Source organism: Periplaneta americana, chromosome 13, assembly GCF_040183065.1.
Source record: "Periplaneta americana isolate PAMFEO1 chromosome 13, P.americana_PAMFEO1_priV1, whole genome shotgun sequence".
NCBI lineage: Eukaryota > Metazoa > Arthropoda > Insecta > Blattodea > Blattidae > Periplaneta > Periplaneta americana.
The window spans coordinates 74,515,000-74,539,504 of NC_091129.1; the positions used below are offsets into that span (position 1 = coordinate 74,515,000).

Consider the following 24,505-nt stretch of genomic DNA (forward strand, 5'->3'; position numbering starts at 1 on the left):
TAATTGGCTAGTGTTCTGAAGCTAAAAATGTGTTGTCAGTTACATTGTACAGATTTTGTTTTTCAATTTTTAACTAAAAATGGCAGCATTCTTACGCACTTATCACAAACACTGTTGCAAATCATACGACTTTAGCATCTCGATTCTTTACAGTTTAATTATGCATTCTAATGTACAGTCTTGAAGACTTTAAAAGAGTGGCGTGATTTGTAATAATTATTGTTGTGATAAATACGTAAGAAAATATAATTTTGTAGCTAAAAATCGAAAAAGAAAACTCTATACGAAGCAATTATGAAATTGACAACACATTTTTAACTTCAGAATATTAGCTAATTAAAGAAATGATACTCCTGAATAATTCATTCTTTATCTGTAATATTCTTTTACTCTTAAAACTCAAGAATAATGTTATTTTACAAACAATTTCAAATTAGCGTAATTCTGAAAATATTGATATTTGGATAAAAGTTTATGACTTTTTTTGCTCAGAATGTCTTCGGAAATAAGCTCCGTAAGGGATAGTAAATCCTCGTCAATCACCCTGTAAAGTAGTTTTCTAACAAAATTGGTCGTATTATTATTATTATTATTATTATTATTATTATTATTGTTATTATTATTATTATTATCTTTATCATCATATTCAAGATTTAGGTATTGTCTTGTTCTGGTGTCACTCATCCAAGAATTTTAAACAAAAATAGATATTCACAAGTAGAAAGAATTACTGTCTACGTCGTCCGTATGACGTAAGAAATAATTTAAGACAACACAAAATAAACGACAAGTGCACATACCCAGTTCAATTGAGAAAGGAAGAAACTTTCATTCCTCCTCCAGAAATTGAACATACACATATACCTTTATACATTATTTCAGATATTAGAAAATAATTTTCTTCACTGGACATTGCAGCATCTAGTTCACGGCAATAGTCTGTATCAAATGAAATAAAAAATGAGGTAATATTTAAATTTAATTTAAAGAAAATATAATTGCGTGTTTATTTTAAACTTAGTACAATTTTTATCATTTAATGAAAAAGTCCTGTTTATGTTTCCGTCTCGTTTCGGTGGAATATTTAACTCTCCACAACGCAGTTTTCTCCTTTATGGAACATTAAAACGCTCCCCATGTAGGAAAATGTATTCCTATTTCTATTTTTACTTCTTTCTTATTCATCCTGCGCTTCTTCCTGCAGTTTCCGTGGCTTACTTGCCTACCCGATTCGCTACGTTGAACCCCAAAAACCCAGCCCCACCCTCTCTCTTGGCAGAAGGTTGGGCAGCTACTTCCGTAAGCTATTCTTTACTGTTGGACCTAACCAACGGTAGAACCACAAAAAATACGTATTAGCAAAACAGTGATTAGGGGGAAGGGAATATTCTACATCAAGCAATTCTTTTTTGCGCTTATAATGGGAGTCTTTTTTATTACATTTTTGTGTTGAGATCATAGCCTCAGTACGAAAATTATCTTTTGAAGCAGTAGGCTAAATTTGTGTTATGAACATTGGATTTGTATTATTCTTCACGGTAAAGATACAACAAAAATACATTCAAATTGACATTAATTTAATAGTTCAGAGCCATAGTGGGCCAAGCGCCATTTATTGAAAACGAAGAAAGCAAGGCTTAAAGTTAAGTAAATATGATTATTTAATGAAGACTGACGTATCATTTAGTATTAATGTGCATACTTTATATTACTTGCTATATGTTTCATTGAATTAGGGTATGCACTTAATTTTAACCCTTGTTTTCTCCGTTTTTAGTAAATGGCGCTTGGCCCACTATGGCTCCGAACCCTTCCATTTTCGTGCCTTGTCCAGTTGTAGTTTAGCCAGTTACTTGACGATTTCTTCTCACCAAACGCATCGTTTGAGTTTGAGCTCGGATAGATCTTGTAAGATGTGTGGAGAACATAGTGGCTTCGGGACAAGATAACAACTAAATAGCATTCGTAATTTGAAATGGACTTAGAATAAAGTTTCTTGTTACGTTGTAGGATTTCGTCAGCAGTGGGGCTTCGGTTCGATAGTGGTCACATAATTTAACCTGAAACCAACTTTAGTTTGGAATTATTTTCAAATTTATTTACTCATTACGTTAATTACTTATAGACTATATATTTAGCTCACAGCTTTGCTAATTACTTCACACTACTCTCATCTCTATACATATGTGAATTGTTAACCATTCTTTAAATTAAATGACTTATTCCAAAACCTGATATTTTGCTCAAAAAAATTTCACCCATTAAAATAATAAACATACAGGATAGAAGTGAAATAACCCTGCAGATTTTCAGAGCGAATAGCTCATGTACGTAACAAAAAAGTGTAATGTCATATAGGTGGAAAGTTCATAATTTTCTCGGAAAAAATGTTTTTTCCCAAATGTTTAAAACCCTCTTATTTGGTAACTATTTCGAGTAGAATCATAAATTTTGTCCACATCGATAGAAACTCTAATAAAGAATCATTTATCCCCCTGGCATATTTCAGTAGCGTCGATGGTTTTCGTGTAAATTCACTAATTTCAAGCCACTGAACGATGAAACCGGATGGTAGCCAAAGACGGAGGCGCGAGGTATATCACGTATGCAGACACCTAAGTTCATTCACCTCTTACATCTGTATTACGAGAAGAAAGAGGACTATGTTAGTGGCGATGTTGCCAGACTGCTGAAACTTCCAGCTCAATTTTCTATGCAACCGTGCAGTTAATCACAAAACGTAATATAGGTTTTTCTGTTCATTTAAGTGTATCCTATCGCCCCTTCCAATCTGCAGCATTATTTCACTTCCACCCTGTATATCTTGCACTGTGAATCCAATAGTGAAGTTATTTTTTGCCAGTTCCTGCTATATGTCACTGAAAATGATATTTATAATATGATTATTTATTTCCAAAACTTATTTTTTTTTTATGTTTTTGAGGCAAAAACCTACTATCTTATATTTTAATTTATGAATTGTAAAAATTTCATTAGATTAAATGAAGACTTCGTGAGATTAATAATGATAACCCACATATATAAATTGCATACAGAGGATTGCCGTATTTTTCAAGTAGCATAATCCAATCATTTGTTAACACATTTACATAATTACTTAACCAAATGAAAGATAATGCGGTTTATAGGATGTCAACAACCAGAAAACTGTTAATGTCAATTTTGAGGGTTATCACTTTTTACCCCCGAGATTTTCAAATACATAGAATGGTGTAAAATATCTGTAAGATAAGAATAAACGTATGTAAATAATTTATTATTATTATTATTATTATTATTATTATTATTATTATTATTGTTATTATTATTATTGTTAGTGGGGTTTACTTTTTAGTTCCCTTTCATTCTTTAATTCTACGTTATGTAAAATATTTTCTATCTTCCTCTGTCTCTGTTTCTTTCATTCTCTCTATCTCTTCTCTCTTTCTTTCATTCTCTCTATCTCATTTTCTTTCTTTTTTAATCTGTCTCTGTGTTTTTATATCTTTCTCTCTCTTGTCCTTCCTTTCTCCCTTTTCATTTCACTTCTTTCTTTTCGCGCCTCGTTTCCTTCTTTCTTTTCCTGTCTGTAACCCATTTCTTCCTTACGTATATTTGACTTATCTGTATTTCTTTTTATCACATTTCTTCACACTTATATATATTACTGGATTATTTATTAAAATTCTGTTAGGAAATTGAATTTAATTGTATTTATGTATAAATAAGTAAATAAATAAATACTAATAATTATGTTCGTTAGTTTCACTGTGTGTTTTCCTAGCAAATGGAATTTAATTGAATTTTATTTACTTTTTTATATATTTTAAACTGCGAAAACTTATATATTCTTTTGTTAACTATGTTTTCTTCTCATATCTTACATTTACATTTATTATTTGGATTACTTTATGTATATAAGTAAGAAATAGTAATTAAAGGAGAAGAGTTTTTGTTCAGAAATAACTAGAATGATTGTACGTACTATGGAATATGTAGTAATAGTAGTTATTAATAGTAAAATATAGTTAAGGGTGGACTCCTGGAAAACAGAAATGTAATAGGACTACCATAACGAATGATACACAAATTGTAAAGAATTTTGATGACAATAAGTATATATATACATATACATTTGAACTATTTATTAAAATTTGATATGCAATTGCTTTACTTGTAATTGTGATAATGATAATGGTAGTAATGATGATAATAATTATTATTGCTATTTTATTCTTTTTATTGTTTTGTTACATTTTTGTCTGAGGATTAGGCTACGTGCCGGTACCGGGTTTTCCCTTCTCCCTTCCTAACTATCAGTATCATCCTCACCCATTTCCTACACTATACTTACACGAACACGTAACATACACTCACCCTACTACACGACATAACTCTTCACAGACACACATAATGCATAACGCGGCACGCCGAAGTGGTGTGCAATGTGAAAATGGGTCACAGTTCTGCCATCTATCCGCAGTATGCGGAACCCGAGTCACGCAAAGTGAAGTGGGTAGGCATTAGACACACACAAACACACACAAACTTTTTTGTCTGAAGATTGAATCTGTGCGAGCTATTCCATCTCAAATCGACCGAAATATAGAGAAAATTGACCTTACAATTTCTAAATACAATGAAACTTTTTTGTACGTAGAGAACTGTGATACAATGCTTTGTGCAAAGTTTGAGGCATTAGAACTTCATAGTGTTTAAATTAAAAATATTTCAATTTATCGCATTTTCATAAAATTAGCAAATTTAAACTGTTGTAACTCCGAAACCCTTTCACCCAATGATCAAAATCATGCTTTATTTTGATGGTGAGAAATTAAAGTTTATATTGAATTATAAACAGATTTTCTTACTTTTTATGGAAATGGAGAAATTTAGATTTTTCCTCATTAAGACGCCTTTGGCTAGGAAAAAATATTTTAATAATATATAGTTAGATTCCGCATTGAAAGTACAAATAAACACATATTTTTTACTGATGGTATGTTGATAAGGAAGTATTGAAAATAACAAATAAAGAAAGTAAATAGTACGCGCGTGAACTAACCAGCTGTCCACACTTGTGGAGTAACGGTCAGCGCGTCTGGCTGTGAAACCAGGTGGCCCGGGTTCGAATCCCGGTTGGGGCAAGTTACCTGGTTGAGGTTTTTTCCGGGCTTTTCCCTCAACCCAATACGAACAAATGCTGGGTAACTTTCGGTGCTGGACCCCGGACTCATTTCATCGGCATTATCACCTTCATATCATTCAGACGCTAAATAACCTAGATGTTGATACAGCGTCGTAAAATAACCCAATTAAAAAAAACTAACCAACTGACTATGAGACAGGAGCTTAGCCGAGACAAGCAAGGCCAGGAGACAAAAACGTGATGTGTCGTCTAGCAGTCATGGCTGTGCTAGCTTTATCACAGGTTTTCATAAACACAGGAGTAAAATGACGCCCATTGCTCGCTTTTCTTCAGCTCTCGGCCAGTGCTTGCGGTACTGCGCCGTTCAAGTCTAGGCGTGTGAAAATTATCTATTTAATACCCTCGAAACTTATTGCCGTACCACTAAGCAAACAATGCCGAATCCCTCTTAATAATGCAAGGTTTTTTCTCAATATATTTTTTTTTTTTACATTTTTACAAATGGCCAAAAAGCCTAAAAGCAAATAAAATCAGATTAACTGTCTCTCTGTGTACAATAAAAATAAGGATTACTTCTTAACATAATTAAGTTCGTTTATGTAATTAAGTTCGTATGTAATTAATTAAGGTGATATGTAATTACTTAAATTGGTAATAGTTGGGTGAAATAGAAGTACTTATAAGTTAGATTTACTTTTGCTTATCGTGGGCATTATAGAATAGTTTTTAATGTAGAATACTTTTTATTTATAGTTCTAGTTTTATTGCATCTACTATTTATAGATTTACGTTTATTTTATTTTATTTCATTTACATTTATTTTATTTTATTTCATGTAATTGTAATTATTGTATAATATATATCACTACCACCGGGTGTATACCCAATTGTAGTGTTAATACATACATACATACATACATACATACATACATACATACATACATACATACATACATACATACATACATACATACATACATGCATACATAACCTACCAAATATCGGCTTGAAAATAAGCTCTCGTTCAATGTTCTGCAGTAAATGGTTCCAGAGTTCTGAGCGCTGAAAGAGGCTTGTTTTTTTTTTTTTAAATACGCTAAATTAGTCGCTCAATAATACGAAAACCGTTTCGCTTTCGATAGTATATTTTTGAAAATGCACTCCCCTCAGCACCTGGTATAAGTAGGGAAAAAATTAGAGTATAAAAAATGTGAGGTTTTTTACTGATCGATTTCATATGGAAATAGTCCGTACACGCATAGTTATAGTACGAATGGACGTACAGGCTCGTGCGAAGGATCATGTGTACATGTGTTTGTATATATTATGTATCAATAAATGCACTTAATTAATTAATTAATTCATTCATTCATTCATTCATTCTTTACTTTTACTTTTGTAAACTTATCGTTCTTTCTTGCAAATCTTTACTTTCATTTCTTTTCAACATTAGCATTTTACAGTTCTTTGTTTGTTTCATTATGTCTCCTTTCATCGGTTTTTCGCCCATTACACTGTGCATATACTTTTCTTCGTCTCTATGCCATTCCCCCTTCCTCGCCGCTCCAGGCGCACTAATAAAGTTATAGCCTACTATGACAGATGTAATTTAATTTAGTGTTTATACCATTTGAAGCTGAAAAGTGACGCCCACAATTTTGAGGGACGAGGACTCCGACTGTTTACATTCCAGACGCGATTTAATTCGGAAGGGGCAGTAATTAAATTAAACAATTCGAGACGCACGCCCGCATAACACAATGTGTAATGTTTTGCTAGTCGATTAAGTAAATCGTTAAATAATGATGTTTTAGTGCGGGCGTATTTGCGCACTCTCCGACACACACTGTACCCAATGAGGTCACGTGACTGTGTTATGAATATTAACGGATACAGCGCCGTTAGTGCTTTTTGTGGTTGTTCTGTCGTCCTTTTTTTACTCCCACCCAGAGAAATAGCGTTTTATATTTGTAATACGTCTAGCCTCCTACTCTTTTTTGTGATAAATTAGGGTTTCCCTATTTAGTGGCAGGTTTTTCAGAAGTAGCAGCAAGAAAAGTTGACAGCTGTAATTTACTGTGTGACAACGATATATACTGTGGCAGAACCTACTTGTCAGCAGAGCTGTTTTGCTTGGAATCAATTAGAAGACACGTCAAGCGACCGTTGAGACATAAAAATGTTCAGTGGGATTTACTTGTGTTGTTGAAAAATGTTTCTTGCAATTGTTTTTACACAATCTATTCGTAACTAAATCTCTGAAAGTACATATATAAGTGTCCCTTTCTTTCTAATAGTGGAAGACCAACAAAGTTAGTTCACAGAAATGAAAGACAGAGAGAAGAAGAAAATAAAGGAAAAGAGACTATGAGAAAGAATGAAAATAACCAACAAGGAAAGGAAAGAAGCAACGAAGTAAAATCAAAAGACTGACTGGCTGGAAAGGAGTAAGAATTAGAAAAAAAAAAGTAAATAGAAGGAAGGAGGGGAAATACATAGAACTAAAGGGAGAAAAATAGCGGAAAAGAAACGAGAGAAACAAAGTTAGGATTTAATTAAATGAATAAAGAAATAAACAATAAAATAAATTTGAGAATTGAAAATAAAAGAAAATAATAGAGCACATCAGATGATAAAAGTAAAACAGAGAATAAAATAAAAATCAATTAAAAGCAAAATTTGTCCGCCGCTATGGCTCAATGAGCATGAGCTTCCTATCCAAGCGGTCCATAGTTCGATTCGCAGCGTAGGAAGATGTTTATTCTCATTCATGGGACGGGGTATGTCTCCTTTGTCTTGTACTTATGTCCCATATTTCAGAATTTACGATAACGTTATCGTCAATAACGGTGTCGACGGGAAATTAAAACCATTATAATGAATTGAAACTACTCAATTTATTATTAACATGAATTTGTTTATCCCAATAGGCCATTCTTTCCACAAGACAAATATCTTAAATTTGTTCGCTATAATCCATTAATCTTCCTTTTTATTTTTTAACTGCAATAATAAGATAAAAATAATAATTTGGAGATGTCTGCGCTCTAATATGAAAATTGAGGCCTTCTTTGAAACGGAACTTATAACTTACACAAAATCTTGAATTTTAAATAAAGAGCAACAAACATTTTAGATCTGATATTACAGCATTGCGCAGAACTGCATTCATATGTTTCTAGAGGACGCTGTGATTGTTGGAGTTAAATAACAATTAATCAAAAGGGCGATGTGTTATTACTTACAAATGCTTTTAAGGAACCCGGAGGTTCATTTCCGCCCTCACATAAGCCCCCCCCCCAACGGTCCCTAGCCTGTGTAAGATTAATCCAGTCTCCATCATAATATCCTACCTCCCTCAAATCCATTTCAATACTATCCTCCCATCTACGCCTCGGCCGTCCCAACCAACTAACAATCTATATGCATTTCTGGATTCGCCCATATGTGCTACAAGGCCTGCCCAACTCAAACATATGGATTCAATGTTCCTTATTATGTCAGGTGACGAATACAATGCGCGCAGTTCTGCGTTATGTAACTTTCTCCATTCTCCTGTAACTTCATCCCTTTAGCCCCAAATATTTTCCTAAGAAACTTATTCTCAAACACCCTTAATCTCTGTTCCTCTCTGAAAGTGAGAGTTCAAGTTTCACAACCATACAGAACAACCGGTAATATAACTGTTTTATAAATTCGAACTTTCAGATTTTTGGCAGCAGACTGGATGACAAAAGCTTCTCAACCGAATAATAACAGGCATTTCCCATATTTATTCTGCGTGTAATTTCTTCCCAATTGTCATTTATATTTGTTACTGTTGCTCCAAGATATTTGAATTTTTCCACCTCTTCGAAGTACAAATCTCCAATTTTTATATTTCCATTGCGTAGAATACTCTGGTCACGAAACATAATCATATAATTCGTATTTTCGAGGTTGACTTCCAAACCTATCTCCTTATTTGTTATTAAGAATTCAATATATACTGGAAACAGAAAAACAACGTAAAGTGTGTTAAGTTGCTTGAACGCCTCAGTTGCTAGTAGTTCATCAATCTTTTCGGCACTCATACATTCCTGACATGACTAATTTTCTGAAATTATTATTCACATTAAAAATATTTCTAAAGTTCTAACATTCGTATTGCGTATTATTTTTATTGTTTGTAATTAAGTTACCACTGCCACCGGATGTTTGCCCACTTGGAGTGTAAATAAATAAATATATACATACATTCTGATCCATGAAATGGTGTTGGTATCGCCTGCCATTTCATAACTAATCCTTGCTTTAACATACAATGTTCCTTCTCGTAGTGTTAGAAAATCCCATATATTGTTTTATTTCTATAAAACTATAATTGAGCCGTTCAGAGCAGAAGTGGTGTAAGTCAAAAATGGGTACTGAGGATTAAAGTAAAAATTCTGTAAAATACAGTACAAAGTAGCAATTAATATCCAATTTATTTAAACTATTAGTAGTCGGTGGATAGCACGAAGAACATATTAATTGCTACTTTGCGCTGTATTTTACAGAATTTTTACCTTAAACGTCATCACCCAATTTTGACTTACAGCACTTCTGCTCTGAACGGCTCAATTATTAACGTTCCTGTAACATTTCAGATCTTTTAAAATAGCAGTCAAGTTCTATTGATGATTTACATAAAAATGTAGTTGTGTTTAACAATTTGTAACTGGAATGATTAAAGTTCTCGCTACGTTTGGCAACTGATAGAAACGAAATTAGTAACAGCGTATTCTTGCAATTCGAGGCACTAAAAAATTAATATATGCATCCTAGAACCGCATGAAGTACCTGATAAATGACCTCAGCCAATTTGCAGTTATATCATTTGTGGTGAGAGACGTGGAAAGTTTCTGATTGCACCAGAAATGGTGAATTTATATATAAATAAACGTGCAATGCATAGGTTAAATTTTGCATGTGCGGAAACCCACAGTTTAACAGTGAAATTACAAATGCAGTGAAAATAAAAGTGGTTTTCAATCCACATTGGAATTTAAAAAAGGCATTACAATAATCACAATATGCAACCCCAAATTTTATGCCGTTGCTGCAGCATCTGCAGTTGGAATTGGGGCTAGTCTCTGCTCCTGGGAGAGTTCGTTGCGGATTATGGAATGCTCACTGCTTGTGATAATGTCCGGTAATTGTTTCCGCTATGTGTCATTTGGCCAACAGCTGTAATGTAACATGATACGCTCAAATGGACATAATAGTTAATGGTAAGAATAATTTGTTTCAGGTGTCGTGGGTTCGACATCGAGATATCCACCTGCTGACAGTTGGGAGGTATACCTACACAAGCGACCAGAGGTTCGAAGCCATCCATTCACCCCATACAGAGGATTGGACCCTGAGGATCAGATATCCTCAGAGAAAAGATTCAGGCATCTACGAATGCCAGATAAGCACAACTCCTCCCATCGGACATCCCGTGTATCTCACCGTTGTGGGTAAGTGGCATTCAAACTATAGAGTTTTATTTTATGTGTAACCAAGTAATAAATAGGATACAATGTGAAGTTGCATGAACTATCCCTTTCCGTATTGAAATGACACAGAGTAAATAAAACGTCTTTCCAAAAATAAAACGAGTATGAAGGTAAGTTGTGAGAAAGTAACTGTAGAAAGTACGCGCAACTACTAAAATGTCAGCTTCAAGCCTGTAGCCGTATATCAATAGGGATACCTTATGCGAAGTTTTACCGTTAGATGGCAGGAGCGTTCCATGCGGCACAATGCTATATTATGTCATATGCTACAGTTGATTACGTACTCTCGCTTGTTGATTTTCTGTGCGTGTCAAAATTATACTTATAATTACTTTGTATAACTTAGTATAATTTAATATAATTCAGTATATTCTTACCTCATAATCTAATTTAATTTACAATAAATATCAGCGCAGACTTGTATAATACTGCAGTATGCAGAATATACGTAGAAACGAGTAAATTGAATGTTCATGAACCTAAACGAGAACTTTGACAACGAAGTGCACGAATAAAAAAAGAAGAACCTTTGTCGAAGGTGAATATTACCTCTTTAACCATAAGTATTGTAAGTAGGTACTGTACGTGGTAAATAGGATATGCAGCCACCAATATCTTTTTTATAGGGAAGAAACTATGGTGCTTGAATCTCTCGTACTTTTTTTCTCTAATTGCAGGAAGAACAAATGCAATTTTTAATAGGATGATACAATATGATCGCAGTAGTATCACGATTATTCGTGCGTTTTGTAGGTTAAGGACATGCAGTTTTGAATACTATGCAAGATGATTTTGAAAATTTGAAGTTAAAACATGGTTTCCTTTATTTACAATGATTTCTCTGAACTATTCGATATAGGCCTATATTCTGTTGACAAATTCATCCAAGAATAATCGCTATGAAATAGAATAACTTTTAATAAAATTCAATTGGAATTTATTCGATGCCAAAGATTACACATTCGCATTCCATTATAATCCACGTAATTTTTCGAAGAAAGGGGCACTTTATAAAGTTCATAAATCAAAATAATTACTATAAGTTTATGAAATAAAATTCTCGAAGTGTTCGTTCATGTGTCACAAAATCAGTTTTTGATTTAGATCGAAGATTACGTTTTAGACCATACATGTAGAAATAGTTTCCCTTTTGTCTACCCGACAATCGGCCAGAATTAATAAAACTAATTTGCCTACATCCTTAATTCTTACAGTCTGCATTCTTTATGCAGTTGTGACACCCGCGACAGATCTCTAGAGACTTCGTTCTGGATGCTTGTATCTTTGTTTATTTTTCCTCCGTTATATATTTCAAGCCTCCAAGCACAGTCACTGTTTTATATTTTTTTGTAATCTCTCTTCACTAGTTTCAGTTTTATTGTTTTCCTGACGACGCACTTGAAATTAAACTTAGTTATATAATACTTAATTTTCACGTTCTTGATAACAGATACATAACAAGCCGAACAGAAGAAGAAACATTTCATTCCATTTCGTAGTTTATTACTACTTCGGCGCTTAAAGGACATTTCTCTTTAAATATCATAATAAAAAGTGCTCTTCAACCCAGAGAGAGAAACGTGCAAAGGGGAGATAACCGTGAGAAGAAATTCCCTGTTCTACAGAGAAGGACCTATAACGTGTCCTGCAAAATTTATTATAAGTCGAAATAAATTATATCTTAGTTCTCATATAAATAAATGTAATAATTTTAGAGCAGTTGTCTTTACTGGTGAATTGGATACGAAAAACTATACTCGCATGCATGTAGTAGACTAAGCTTACTGGATTTAAAATACCAAGTGCAATCAGATATTTAGCGGGCGATGCGTAGGTAGTGTAATTACGATGATCTAGTGGCCAGGGGTGCTGATTATCCACCTCCAATCATTACGCTGCATTATGAAGCAATTCCCTATCTACAACCGAAGCAATTTGACGAATTGATTTTCAGCAGCGGCTGGTGTATTTAGGTATCATGGACTTAATTAATGCTCGATAAATTAAATAGTGTAATATTTCAGAATAGTGGTGTTTCTGGCAAAAGCTCAAGTAATCAGAGGTTCGATTTCCGACGGGACTGAGATGATCATTTCTATATTTTATAGGAGAAAGTTGCGAATTTTTGTCTTATGTGTTTTCTAACTTATCTTAGGATATGCGAGTGTCGATGCATGAAAATATCTAGAAGACTGACTAATTGAGATAAAACTGGAAATATTGGAATAGACTGTATGGAGGTTGGAAGAAAATACACTGAAAAATATACATCAACAGATTGTTTCCCGAACGACCAGGAGGGCGTCAATTGAACTGTATGATCATTCCATGTATCTATGTGATGGACGTCAGAATACAGTGACTACGAGTATAGGCAGGCAATATTAAAAACATGCAGCGTATTCCGAATCTCAGCATTGAGCATTCTGATGGCATCACGGTGTTCCGAATTTCAACGATGACGTCACTGATGCTCCACCGGTGTTGCACCGGTTCCATCAGCTTGCAGAGGTAGTGGCAGTCTCCATCAGTGAATCTGATTGGTTCTTGTATAGAGCGGGAATTAGCAGACGAATGACATCGTGCACTGTTATGTCATGGCGGTGTGTTCTGCTTTGGTTCTGCTGTAGTGTTTGTAATGAGCGCAACGTAAAAACAATATGTTAATGCCTTATAAACAGGCTTCGAGACTTTGGACCCGATACAATAAGTTTACTGTGCGTGCACTATAGGTTGTTGACTCGCTGCAGGTATATAGAGATGTGTTGAGGTAACAATGTTGCTATTTAGAGTAGAGTAAGGTAGTATGTGGAAACACACACATATGTACATTTTGAATGGCACAATGATAATGTCAAAAGAATGTGAAAAGCATTTATTCTCTTGTCTTTTATAAGTATTTGTGTTTAATTATACACAGTGTTAATGGTGGAAATAAGCATGTAGCAATTTTAATTTTTTTCATTTATCCTATTGGTAGTCATTAGGAAATGCAGTTACAGTACCGAATTGCAATGTACCTACTACAAGATACATTCTCAGTGTCTCAAACGTAAATCTTTTTCGGTTATCTGCCAAAGTTTGTACTATAGAAAGCTGCGCTCTACGTCGCATGACGTGATAGGAGCAAAACGAAAAAACCTATCATAGCAGTGTCTAAGAGACAGTCTTTTATTCTCGAGTGACTATGCCGATTAATTTGCTGTTTATGTCACACCATGTTCCATATCCGTTATTTTTACATAAAATTGATTTCCACTTCTGTTTTACGCGTTCAGTAACCGGTGTACTTGATGTCTCATTAATAAAGCACGGACTTCGTTGCCCGCGTTCGTAAGTTACCTGCGCTTGGATAGTGTGGTGTATGCCTAGCTTGATGTGTGATGGGAGGGGAAGATACGGACGTTCCCTCCGTTGTACAGGTTCAGTGCGGTGAAGGACAAAGTTGCACCTACTTTACATCTCAGCTTTGTTGTAAATAAATGCATTGTAACACATTCTTAGAACATTAATAACATCATATTATTAATAGAATGGAAAACTGTACAAAACTGTACAACAATTTTCATTTATGATTCACCTATTGATGTGTCCACAGTTCCATTACAATAAAGAACAATACATTTCCGTAAAGTGTCGAAAGAAAAACCTCTTCGCCTATCACTTAGAAACATTTTGAATTGAGAAAATGTGCGTTACACATCGCAAGAAGTGAGTGGTAGGAAACGAAAATATGAGCTGTCACACGTATCATCTGAGAGCTCGCCATTAACCGACAAAATATCTCTTATTTCACACATTGCTGAAAATCCACAGTTCTTTTTCAACAAGGCCCCAAATTTCGTCTTAACCGGTTCCAAACTTCGATGTGGTTTTTCTTCACACAGACTTTGATACAAATGTTCTACGAGTTGGAGGCCACTGGACATTTCGAGGGTTGACGATTATAGTTGTTTTATTGTTGTGGGAACATCTTTGTAAACATCTTTTATGTACAACAGATCTTCATAGAGTGCTTCCGAAAACAACGACTTTGCAACCTTTATTGACACACTCGCTTCATCATCAAATGTTTGTATTACATCACAGACTTCCTTGTAGTTTTCACAGTAATACAATGCCGCCTTCAACCAAGTTCCCCACCGAGTTGGAATGGGCTGTGGTGGCAAAGAAATTCCTCGTATGCTATCTTTGAATTGCTGTTTTCGAGACAAGGACTTCAAAAAGATTTTCTTTCCGTTGGAGATTAAGCTGTCAATATCAGGGAATAACGACCTAATTTCTTCAGCTACACTATGCAGACCATGGGCCAAGCAAGTTAAATGTAGCAGGTTGGATATCTAGTCCGGATTTGGCGTGCTGCTTTTAACATGTATGCTGCAGCATCGGTCACAAAAAGGACATTTTCTCTTTGTATTCCATTAGGGCTCAAAATATTCATAGCAGTCTCAAAGAGAGTATCAATTGTGGAACTGTTTACTGCAGTAAGCACCTCGGTTGTTAACAAGTATTATTGTGAAGGTTTGTCCGGAGATAATATTCCAACAATAACATTGCCAATAGACCTTCCTTCCACATCTGCCGTTTCGTCTATAGAAACCCATATTTTATTATTTGCGATAGATTTCCTAATGCCGTTGATGACATGCTCATAGCACGGGGATAAATATCTTTTGCGTAGAGTTGACTCGCATGGAACGTTTCGCCCAGTATATTTCTGCAGAAATTATTTGAAAGTAGCATTTTGTAACTTGTGTAACGAATTATTGCAACTTACCATCATATTGCAGAGGTCGTTACAAAACTCTCTCTGAGTAGGCTTATATGAATTTTAACTCGATGGTGTATCATGTCTGCCAAACAGCGTTACACTTTTTTATGTTGTTTTGACTTACAGTGCTTCTGGATGAAAATTTTTGTGGCCTTTAAACTGTACATGGCATACTTTGCAAAATATATTTACTCCTTGTATAGTGAAATAATCACGGCCAAAGTCCTCCACATATTGTAACAACTTCTGTTTCTTTACGTCTGACATTACTGGCAAAAATTTTAACATTGTAATATAACATATGATTGAAAATAATCATTACCATGTCTACGGATTATAGAAACCAAAATAGATAAACCTAAAGCACCTTCACAAACAGAAAATGTTAGAAAAACTATTCTAAAAAAATAATTCATAATTAAAACCATTCAAATAAATATATAATATTAAAAATAAAACTAAAACAACTCTTGTTTACAACTCTGCACGGTCTACACGTGCCCGACCGATTGCTGTACGTATCGAGACGCGAGTGATGTGGACGTGACGTCAGACTTTCGGTATAGCCCTTGTGCAGACAACTTGTATCGCGGCAGCAGGCAATGAAAAGGCAACGAGGTCCGCGCTTTACTCATTAATTCTCTGCATCATTTTCTAAATTAATTTGAGGGCTTCCGGCATCTCTTGCTCTGACTTTTCTAATTGTGTAATAGTTTCAGACACAGTTTGTATGAAAACCAAATTATTCGTCAGAATCTTCAAATCCAGAGCGTTTTCCTTTGCGTATTTGTTGGCATTCATTCTACAGTACCCTCATCCACTGTACGCTTTACCACTATACTCAGTACGCCGTTATGCGGATTTCCCACTGAACTGCTCTATCGGGTCCGAAGTCTCGAAGCCTGCTTATAAGCGAACGTCAACGGACCAGTTATTACTACTGGTTCAAAAAATAAATTGTTTATGCTCTCTTACCTTTGAACGAGATGACAGTACTGAAATTTCGCAAAATCTTGCTAGCGTAGAACAGGCAACTTGTACAGCCGCCGTGATAGCCATCGAACCTTCCAGCAGTTTTGTTCCTTTTTCGCTGCAGCGTGACGTCATTGTTGTCCACAGGTCCGGTAAGATTCGGAATACGCTGATAGTGTTTCCGTTGTCGACTCGCGCATGACGTCATAGTATAGCGTTCAATGCTTAATCCACACTCCATTCTGACCAGTAGGAGCATTTGGTTTCCGCGCAATATGAAATGTACAGTACGATTATTTAGTCCTGACTGTCGCCGGCAATGTGCGCCTGGGTCAGGCGAGTCCATTTAGTTACGCCAAGGGGTGTTTGGGTTACTCAGTCGCTTTCCTTCAGAGCGATCGTATGTCATACGTGCGGTAGAGCGGTATGTTAAGCTGTACTGCATTCCTTTACTGACCGCTCGCCCTTATCTCTACTCCGAAGCTCACGCCACTACTTCTATTACGTCCCCTCTTTCGAGTCGCTAAGCTGTCACGACTAAATCGGTTTATATGTTGCTGCGCTTTATCACTACTACTACACATGATAATTAGGCCTACTAGCGTAGTGCTGTAGTATTGGTAGCCACCGGCGCGTGGCTCTAGCAGTAGAGAGTTTTCCTGCTGATCCGGAGTTGCTGGATTCGATTCCTAGGTTGCCGATTAACTAGTTAGTTAGGTTTTCTCAATTGTAAGGCAAATCCTGGGACTTATAACGTCAAATATAATTTCTCTATTACCAATTCCATCACGAAATTATATAGAGACTAGTCACACAAACATTAAATGAGTGATTAGCTGTAATAATTACATCCTATTAAATTAACAGGGCTTATTTATTAACGAATATAAACAAGGAACTTGGAATTTTAAATGTAGAGCAAAAACATAATTCAATACGTCTAGCAGTACTTAAAAACCACGAAATAAGATTTTATGATAAGCGATGATGAAGAGAAAGTTAATTATAATTATGACGGGGTTAGTAATGGTCCATTGAATTGATACCATCCCAGCATTCGTCTGGAGGGACTGCGAGAGCCATGAAAAACGAAGTTAGTGCGATTCTTGAAACGTATGTATCGGTTTTTAATTCTATTGACTCCTTTAATTTGTACTAATGACAAAGCCTGAATGAATACCTTTGTTCCTACTTCACGACTTTCTTGTTTCTTCCCATTTTTCTTACTTTTACACACCACTACTATTGTTATTATTTTTCCTCATATACTCTGCAAGGTAAAAGTTTCGCGCCATTGTCTGGTATACCAACTGCACGCAATCTCAGCATTGGGAACCTGTTATTTTCGTCGCTTGCGTAATTCTTCCCCCCAAGCTCCGAATTGTGATTGCATTATCAGATATGATAGAACAGCTCTTTTACAGAATTCGTTCTCCCTCGGCTAGAAGCGCTTCGGTTTTTTCAAGTGTTACTCAATTCTATCACGAAAGCTCTTTGAAACCCAGCTCAGTGCTACAACGGTGTTTGAGAGAGGAGAGTAAGAAGCTGCAGTGATCGTTGCCTTGGATACCGGAGGATTATTTAAGAAGTGGCCTCCTTGTCGAGGCAGTGGACAAAGGCTTCCAAATGCATTTGAACTAGATTCAACAGACGGTCAAACCAGCAAAGTAAATACCGTACTTTCAAAGAGACTTCATTGGTGGCTCATTCAACTGCCTGAATATTTACACAACTTCGTACTAGCTTCGAAGAAAAGAATGAATTCGCCCAAAAGCAGAAGGACTCTCCAATGTGTATCAAAAGATCAAGCTACTTCTTCTGTTTAAAGTCGAAACTCTTCTTAAATTTTTCTGTTATGTTAAGATTTATTTCGTGGATTATATATCTTGTGAAAGCACTTTCTCTTCATCGGGTTCCAATTATACACAAATATACACTGGCCTTCAAAGATATCTTACCTATATTTTATGATCGTGCAAGCGAACTTTCTACGCAGGGAATAAGTCAGAACCAAAGATAAACAAATTGACAAACTTAGTAATAGTTCCGCTAGTTCTCAATAGGTAGCACCATTATTGGGAAGGTTAAAATGTGTCGAGAAAATGTTTATATAGATTAGGCATAAACTATTCTCATAATTGACAATATCATCGGTGTCTAGCTAACTCAGTGTTGTTTTACAATAAACAGAGGGGTATGACATATTGAATTCTATAATACTGGTATAGATCTCGCAAGCACGGAATACCGACGGAAGGAATGCGAATCACACACTGCGATAAGGATGAGCTGGCGACAGGAAAGGTCACGAGATAACTTGAATGATATTCAAGAGTACAGTCGGAAGAGAAATGACATCGATAGAATCAGTCTTGCGTTGTGATAGTTACATTACATCTTTAGTTTGTGCCATTGCATGTGAATGCGTGTCTTGTATCGAACTGTATTATTATTTCATTCGTAAACATATGTTGCGCGTTTAATTAGCTTCGAATGTTTCTCTTGCTACGTATTTATTTCCACAGCGATGTCCTCATTTGTTTATCTTCTTGGAAGAGACAGTACTTCCATCGGCTCGCACCTCTCCCCTCGGGTGCCTACATACACGCATCAAAACAGACAGCAACGCCACCATTACTTTTCGGTAATCGTTTCTTGTGCGAGCTATGTATTTATGAACTACTGGCGACAGTGACTACTATATTCGCCATCTATTCATAGAAAAATTAACTAAAAAACCCACACTTATATCAACAATTGAGACAGGGAAATCAAAAACTCTCTAACTCCAATAAACCAAATTTTACAGGAGAGAGAAAAAACTTATTATTTTTCTTACTAACTTTAAATATTATAGGCCTACATTTGTCTTTTAATATCGTGTAAAATTACATTGTTTATTAATTAAATATTTCAAAACCTAAATTTTTACATTTTCTTACGCTACAATTTGAAATAAACACTGCTGGAGTTAGTGGTTTTCTGACTTCCACAGTGTATGAATTAAGAAAAGTAAAGAAAAAAAGATAATCCATGTTGAATTTTTCGTACACTACTTTTAACACTTGAATATAAATAATTGATTAAATGGTGATCTTACTCGTGTTAATTATGTAAGCCGCACATGCTTACATAATTAACACGAATAAGATCACCGTTTAATCAATTATTAAAAAAAAATAAGTATATCATAATTCTCTTATGAAACGGATTATATACGAGAATATGGAAGTTTATTATTAAGACTAACATTGCTACATTTTTTTAAATTTCAAATATATGAGACAGAAAATCACAAATTACCATAAAGCACATCAAAATACACAAATAAAACCACAAACAATATTAAAATGTTAACACAGTCTCATTCGTGTTACACGATTCTGTTTTTTCTCTCACTCTCATGTTCTTCCTGTGCATCTAGATTCTAGGCTATTACTGTCCGCAAACAGAGTTTGGTTATTCATCCTACTTTCCTCAGAAATAAACTGCATTAAATTTTGCAAGTCCTTTTGCTTTCTTCTTTCAATGGCAATGCTGAATTGTACTTTAGTTTACTGGGGAATGATGCATCTGTATTGGGATTCTGGAAGTTAATCGACTCGATATTGTGCATTTAATAGTCTTACTTACATGAATTTCATAGATTTTTGTGACATTTGAATACCGTATCGTATCACTTTACTCAGCTGGTTGAGCGATAGTGTTGCCACCTACCGGGAAATTAAGATTGGAATACAAAAACTCTCTTATTCCATAGAGTAAGTGGAGTTCTGACTTCCACGAGTTTTAAAACAGCCCCCAGAATGCAGATGAATGTCGATATTAGTGTATTCTTGCCTTCCACGCATGCGGGACAAACTAAAAAGCATCATCCAGCCAATAACTCAGTTTTGTAAAAAATTGGAGTTAGTGGGTTTTTTATCTCCCTGTCTCAATTATCGATCACAAGGGTTGTAATGTTGGGGACCGGTAGGGTGCTTTACAGTGGTTTCAAGTTGACTATCCGTTCACTAGTCAATAGTCTAGCATGCGTAAACAGTAAACTGCTGAATAATAATTTGGTATAAGAATGTCCAGCGAATCGCTCACTTATAATTTCCTAGAGCGCCAGTAATTATTTGTATGATATTTGAGTAGTCTGTATCTATTGCATGCGTTGCAGATAATTCTATTTCGAGACCCATGTATTTCAGCATTTTTTATATTCACTTCTCTGTTATATTTTTGTCCATTAGAATAATTAATCAATCAGTTTGAAAGTTTTGACATTAATATCATATATTATGATGTTTACTATTGTTGCTATTAATAATTAATGTTGCTAGTATGAAAAAAAATCACTGAACTACAGACGTACTTGTACATGCAAATGGCAGGTGGGTTTTACTTGTAAACAGATCCGTGATGGATACAGGGCGATCCATCACTGGCCGCGACGTATAATGTGGTAGAGAGAGGAGATCGATACTTGCAGACCCGCACCGGACCCGAACCCAGGGAGATAACGGGTTAGAGTATATATCACAGTAAAAGAACACAACTCAAACAAGCAGTACATTTTTTCGTTTTAAATTCTGTGCTTTTAGGACAGGTAGTAGTAAATTTCATAAATGATAAATGTGATGTGATTTCAGTGTGTATACAGTAAGACTAATTGAGGTAGACAAAATATGACAGAGGAAGCATTAGTGCATATTCTTCATGTACATCAGCGGTGACCGAAACTCGAACTGCAGTGATTACACGCAAAAGATATTATTATTATTATTATTTATATATATATATATATATATATATACACATTATTCAGTGTGACAATTAATGTTTCTATAATCCTAATTGAACCGTTGAGCAAAGTCAACATATTACATTTTGTCCGACAGAACTACAAAGAATTTCTCCTTCTCATTCTTTACGAAACCACCCCTTACTGCTTATAGAGACAGAGTTTGTAGAACAACATGATACCGCCACTGCTTAACTTCAGTTCGTGAATGAAACACACAGCAATGTACAGGTAACCCCTCGTAACCGTTTGAATGTCTGAGATTACACGACGTAATCGCGACACCCGCTCTGGTCACCGCGGATGTATATCGTATTTTACTCGCCATTACAATAGCATTTTAAATCATTACATTCCCGACATATTTCATAAAATTTCAAAATAAATTTTAAATTTAGTGCAATCATTACTATATTAACAGTAATCAGGCTTTAGCAACGACCAATATACGCAAACTTGACTATAGAGTTCCTTGAACATAGTAGATAGACATATTGTGAATGTAAACAACGACGGCAATATGCTACGTTATATTCTACTGTTAATAGTACAATCTAGTGACGGTGAAAAATGAAGTAAGATACATGCCTCACAAGTTTTCATGTGCCTCGGCGACTTTGAAGGCGCTATCGTTACAATGAACAACCATGTACATACTTGCAACTAGTTCGACAGAACTGTTGCAGAGTTTGTATTGACACAGGAGGCCGCACTTTTGAACAGTTTATGTAAATGATTAAAAATTGAATGGTTCTGAGGAATGAGTGGCATAAGTAATGTTATAACTATATTCTTTATTCCTTACAGTACAGTACATTTTTTGATTTTGTCATTCAATAATTAGTTTCCGACCCATGGTCATTTCACAAAAAAAAAAATGTTTGTTTTGGTCTCTTGTATCATCCGTAGAAGTTTGAGTATGGAATTAGATACAGCCTGTATACGTGGACCATAACTTGCACTATGTAGTAGGCTAATGCAGCAGATGTGAAGAAGTCGGGTTCAATAAAATTAAAGTAAGATTTTCATTTCGTCTTGTATTATAATCTTGTGGTTGAGCTACAAATTTCATTCGATTTATATTATACCATTTTATTAAGTAGTAAACCTATTTATAAAATTGGTCATTGCTAAAAACATTAAATTCGGAATGGACCAAGTTTGTTGGATAACCCAGTTGTCTTTTTAATGTAATTTTTAATATAATGTGTAATTGTTTATGTCGTTGTTATAACGATTTAAATTATTTTATTTTATTGGGTTATGTTACGACGCTGTATCAACATCTAGGTTATTTAGCGTCCTAATGAAATGAAGGTGATAATGGCGGTGAAATGTGTCCGGGGTCCAGCACCGAAAGTTACCCAGCATTTGCTCGTATTGGGTTGAGGGAAAACCCCGGAAAAAACCTCAACCAGGTAACTTGCCCCGACCGGGATTCGAACCCGGGCCACCTAGTTTCGCGGCCAGACGTGCTGACCGTTACTCCACAGATGTGGACGCGATTTAAATTAATGAAAAGAAATAAAACTTAGGGTTCATCAGCATAAAGGCTTGATGAACTTACTATGTTAAATGCAAATGTTTAGACAGGCAGCGAATTTTAAAGCAGTATGTTTCTATTATAATCGTAAACACGATAACTGTTTTCTATATATTTATTTACCTATTTATACGGACATTTCAATTCCTCAAAATAATACAAAACTCTATAAGCAGTAAATAGAGAACTTTATAGTTCGTGGGCACTAATACACTGAGATATGTAAACTGCGTAATTGTTTTCATATGCATATTAAAATAATGAGCAGTAAAGAGTAAACACCCTGTGGCAGCTACACATATTTATATTCCATAATGGTTAAACTTCCAAACCAAATTAAAAACATGCACAAACGTGGGCATTGTATTCGACCAGTTTTGTTATAACGTCCAACACGTTTAAGCCGTATATTCTAGAACGCATTTTTTTTTTTGGTGGTGTTGGTGAGGGATGGAGAATGGGGAGGAATTAAATTGGTATACGGTTATTTAAAAATAAACCTCCCTACCATTCACACAACTTCTGTTGATCAGCCCTGTTCATTCGTCAAAGCGATTGTGTTGGTTGCGTATACAAACTGTTCGTTGTGCGTGTTGCCTAACTTGGCGCATCTCTGTGCCGTCTGCTGCATTAGCCCGGATGACCATTTCACAGGACAGTCCGTTTAAAAAGCATCGACCGTTATAAAAAATAAATTATTTTATGCAATGCGTAAGTTTAACTGTAGATTATTCATAAACAGAGAAATATGACAAATAATGCACAAAATAAGCACAAGAAGAGAAAGAAGATGAAATATTTAAAAAGAAAAGACAGATTGAATGTAAAGAAGGATGAGGATACATTACCATTCAATTAATTAAGAAAAGAATTGAAGGGAAAAATAAGAGATCATGAAATAAAGTGAAGAGAAAAAAAGGAAACTGACAGAAGATTTAAGTAACTCCAAATCTATGATTAAATTTAAATAATAATATATAGTATGCACTTTCTTCAGTTTCGTAGTGTGATATTAATGTATAATGTATAGGACTACAAACCACACCCTACCCAATATTTCCACAACTATTGCCTGCACAATAAAATTTAAACTTTACTTACAGAATTTTTGTTTATATTATACTTATTCAATACCTGTAAGAATGGTTCTATGAAAATTTATGTAGATAACATAGTTCATGGAAGCAAGAGAATCACCTTTAGCAAACACCATATCAATATAGGAATTATTACTTGCAATGCTAATTTTACTGCGATACAGTAGGCCATAGATTATGTAAAAAAGTGAAAATATTGTGTATTTTGATTCAATGGTATCAGGAGTGATGTCAGAGTTTAAATAAAAATCTTTTATGTGAAAACGTTGCAATTTTTCTCTCCTTGTAGATCGAATATAGATGTTTCACCCCAAAGGGAACACGAAAGGTGGAAAGGAAGAAATATAAAATTGCAGAAAAAAGAAAGAAAGTAGAAAGAGGAAGTTAGAAGAATATAAATGAAAAATAGATAAGAGATTGTCTCTAACTGTAAAGCTAGTGTCTGGTGATCCCATTGCGAATCCTCGGATTAATCTCACGAAAATACAATCTTGCTGTCACCAATGGTACCAACATTAGATAATCGCTTAATTGATACAGGATTGTTATAATAAGCGATTAGAAAAAAAACTACTGTGTTTTGAAACAATAAATTGTCAACGAAAATGAAGATTATGTTCAAGGAAATGACAGAAGCACAAATCTTTTGCGTAATGAAGAAG

General features: G+C 35.0%; 1 protein-coding gene across 1 annotated transcript in view; it reads left to right on the top strand.

The window, feature by feature from the left end:
* The window catches only part of dpr8 (defective proboscis extension response 8), a 567,874-nt gene that overhangs the window by 253,709 nt on the left and 289,660 nt on the right, over positions 1-24,505 (top strand). Inside the window, exon 3 of the mRNA XM_069842764.1 lies at positions 10,422-10,632. Coding sequence (XP_069698865.1) covers positions 10,422-10,632 — 211 coding nt within the window. The remainder of the gene's footprint in view (positions 1-10,421; positions 10,633-24,505) is intronic.